The following is a 3639-nucleotide window of genomic DNA, read 5'->3' on the forward strand; positions in this document are numbered from 1 at the left end:
GAGCTGGAGCTGGAATCTTAACATAACCCAACTTCTTCAAGCTAGCAGCATCAGATTCCTCATTCTCATAATCATCTTCTTCCTCCTCAAAATCATAGCTCTGACGGTTCACAACGAAAGCCCAAACAAGGTACATAGTAGCAGCGGTCAAAGCACCGCAACCAACACCGAACAAGAGAGCCACGACGACGCTGAGAATGTCTCTCGTTCGATCTCTGAACGAATTGATGTTATCGGAGCCCAGAGGGAGAGACAATTGGGAACGATCTTCCTCCGATCGTTGGATCTGTGGCGTCTCGTGACGGCGATTGACGAAAAAGGGAACGACGTGGTGAGGATTGAGACGACGGATGGTGAAGACGGTGACGAATCGAGTCGAGGTGAAATCGGATTCGAGGTTAGGGTTTTCTGGGGTTATTGAGAGGGAATAGGAGGAGATGAGGAAGGTTTTGCAAGGACGTGCGGCGGAGATGGTGGTGATCGAGAGCAAAATTGCGACGAAGATCGCAAGGAGGAGGTTGGAGGACGCCATTGTTGTGGTATCGTCTTTGACTTGTTCTTCTTCTTCTTCTGATTTTGAAACAAAGGAACAAACAAACCTAACCCAGAAAGATTCGGTGAACGAAGAAGATTATAGACGATTTTTTTTTTACTTTTAATGTATTATGAAATAACCCCTCTTTTCTGTATTTAACCATATAGGTCCCTTTTGTTTTATTTCCTTTATTTTATAGCATCAATCAAATTTAATTAATACAATAAAATATATTAAAATTAAAAATTTAACAATTTAATTAATACAATAAATATATTAAAATTAAAAATTTAACAATTTAATTAATACAATTTAAATTTTAATTAATACAATAAAATATATTAAAAATTATTAACAAAAAAATTAATTTAGTTTAACCCAAACCAACACATATTTACATTTATTGTTCCTAAAATTTAAACCCTAATGCTCTCTATCTAGATATAAGATCGAAACCATAATTTTCTTTTATAAATCTAAACTGACATATAATTTTATTTAAATATAAATTCTATAGCATACTTCTCCTTTATAACCCAAAGGTCCCAAACTGACATATAACTTCATTTAATTGTAAAATTTAAATCATAATTCTCAATTATTTACTCAAACCAATATGTGAAACTGTTTAATTGTAATATATATTTTTAATTTTATTAATATTGATAATATTTGAGTTTTAGTTTATTGAAATGGCAAAATATAAAGGATAATTTTTTTTTTTTTTTTGTCAACAAGGATCAATATTTATTGAGTTTTTTTTTACCTTGTCTTTCAATAACAATTGATTTTAAACTTAATTTTTTTTTATGTATCTCCCATAGGCAAATTGTTAAAGTGACAAGAAGAGAAAGGGATATAGTTTTGCAAATATGGAAACAGATAAGTGAACAAATAAAAAAGAGATGCTAAGAGTTCAAGTGAGATCATAGCTTCATATTTGGTCTACCTCAAAAAACAATCTATATTAACATTTTTGAAATACATTTTGGTTTACGCCCTTTAAGTTTTGTTTATTTAATTTGTTTTATTTACAACATTAACCCCTAACGATTTTTCTAAAATAACATTTCAGAAACTCAATTAATGGAACTATTTAAATCGATCTAATTTGATATGTTTATTGCCATAAATAGTTTGACAATATCTATAATTCTATACATTTTGATTTTCCAAAAACAACTCTACGCATTAATTTTTTAATCCCATAAAAATCTTTAAAACTATTTTAATAGATCTTTAGAGACTGTATGATCTCTTAAATTTAAATGACACAGCCGAATTTGAGTAACAAATGATTACAATCGTAATAATTATTATAACGTTAATAAAGTTCATAAAAATGGAAACCCAAATTTAGAAACTCAATAATCGGGTATATTTAACTTTAGCATCAAGAAATACATTTAATATAGTATATATCACGTTAAGAAACTGAATATTATTTTTGTGATAATGTTATCAACTCAAATAGGAAAACATTATAATCTCTATTTTATTGCTATGGATCGTAAACTCCTTGATCATCAAACATTTTCCATGTATAAATATCAACTTCACAAATGAAACACAACACCCACAATCAAAACCACTAATATAACGGTTTTGAAACACGGGTTAAGCCACTAATATGACGGTTTATTGTTATATGGTGGGACATGTTATTAACATAACGGTTAACATTAGTATAAATGATACATAACAGATTTTTCGTAACAAAAGTTTACAATCTCCATTAAATATCTCAACATTAAAATAGTAAACATACTTAATCTATATTTCAATTCTTTTTTTATTTTAATTTTAAAAACATATTTAATTATTTTTTTTATTATAGAAAATTAATTCAATATAAAATCTATCATAATTGGCCCCTTTAACACATAAACATATCATAATTAAAATTCCAAAATCAATTTTAACTCTGAAATGCCCACAAAATTAGGAATTTATACCGTCTCTCTCTACACACCCACACCAGTCTACGTACATTTAGGTTAATAAAAAAAAACATTGACCATTTAAATATAGAATACGACAACAGATTCGCTTCCTCTCTCTCACACATACACACACACACACACACACACAATAGAATCAGTTTTCACAAAATCGCCAGCTTTTATTCCCCTTTCTTCGGCGACTTCAATCTCTCTTATATAAAAATCCCTCTCTTCCTTCAGATCTGATTCATTCAATCATCAACAACACAAAACTATGGAGTTAGAGAAACAACGATCCAAAAAAGACGACGATCTCGCCACCAATGGATCTGGTGGTACGGAAGAAGAAGAGGTCTCCGTCGAGAGAATCTTCGAAGCGAGTCACGAGGTTCCTCCTTCGTGGCAGCACCAGCTCACTTTCAGAGCTCTGATCGTTAGTTTCATACTCGCGATTCTCTTCACTTTCGTCGTGATGAAACTCAACCTAACGACTGGTATCATCCCTTCGCTTAACATCTCCGCCGGTTTGCTCGGTTTCTTCTTCGTCAAAACATGGACCAAGATTCTCAACAAAGCCGGTGTGCTGAAACAACCGTTCACACGGCAAGAGAACACCGTGATTCAGACTTGCGTCGTCGCTTCATCCGGCATCGCTTTTAGCGGTACGTCTTTTTCATGAAAATTATCCAAAAAAAAAAATTTAAGAATTGAGAAATTTGTTGATGATGTGAACGATTCAATGGAGTTTGGTGTCACCGTCTTTTTTGATGGTGAGAGATCTCTGTGGAAAAGGACAGATTCTACTTTTTGAGTTTATCGTTTTCTATATATGTAAAAAAAATTCATATGTTAGGGATATACTTCAAATTCGTATATTTGATTTTGATTTTATATATCCTTTTTAACGGATTGTGATTAAAAGATAATTAAAAAAATTAGGGTAATGATTAACTCTAGTTTCAGATTAGGTCAGCTGTTGTTATCATTAAACGTACATGCATGGAATTAACAATCCTTAGATAATTTTTATATAAAAATACTTACAGAAAAAATACATATAATGATACTACAATATCATTAATTAATATTCTTTTAAAAAAGTTTTAAATGTTTTGCTAACTTGTTATTTATTTGTTTCACTTTTTTTTTTTTTTTTTTTTT

The 3639-nt window shown here is 30.8% G+C and overlaps 2 protein-coding genes across 2 annotated transcripts in view; one reads left to right on the plus strand and one right to left on the minus strand.

Moving 5' to 3' along the window:
* LOC104787278 overlaps positions 1-643 on the minus strand; it is a gene marked incomplete in the record, with an annotated part of 2220 nt that extends 1577 nt beyond the window's left edge. Inside the window, 1 exon segment of the mRNA XM_010512819.2 lies at positions 7-643. Within this exon segment, the coding sequence (XP_010511121.1) occupies positions 7-532 (526 nt within the window).
* The window catches only part of LOC104787279 (probable metal-nicotianamine transporter YSL7), a 4316-nt gene continuing 3208 nt past the window's right edge, over positions 2532-3639 (plus strand). Inside the window, exon 1 of the mRNA XM_010512820.2 lies at positions 2532-3140. Within this exon, the coding sequence (XP_010511122.1) occupies positions 2753-3140 (388 nt within the window). The 5' untranslated portion in view covers positions 2532-2752. The remainder of the gene's footprint in view (positions 3141-3639) is intronic.

This window comes from Camelina sativa, chromosome 5 (assembly GCF_000633955.1).
Source record: "Camelina sativa cultivar DH55 chromosome 5, Cs, whole genome shotgun sequence".
Classification (NCBI taxonomy): Eukaryota; Viridiplantae; Streptophyta; class Magnoliopsida; order Brassicales; family Brassicaceae; genus Camelina; species Camelina sativa.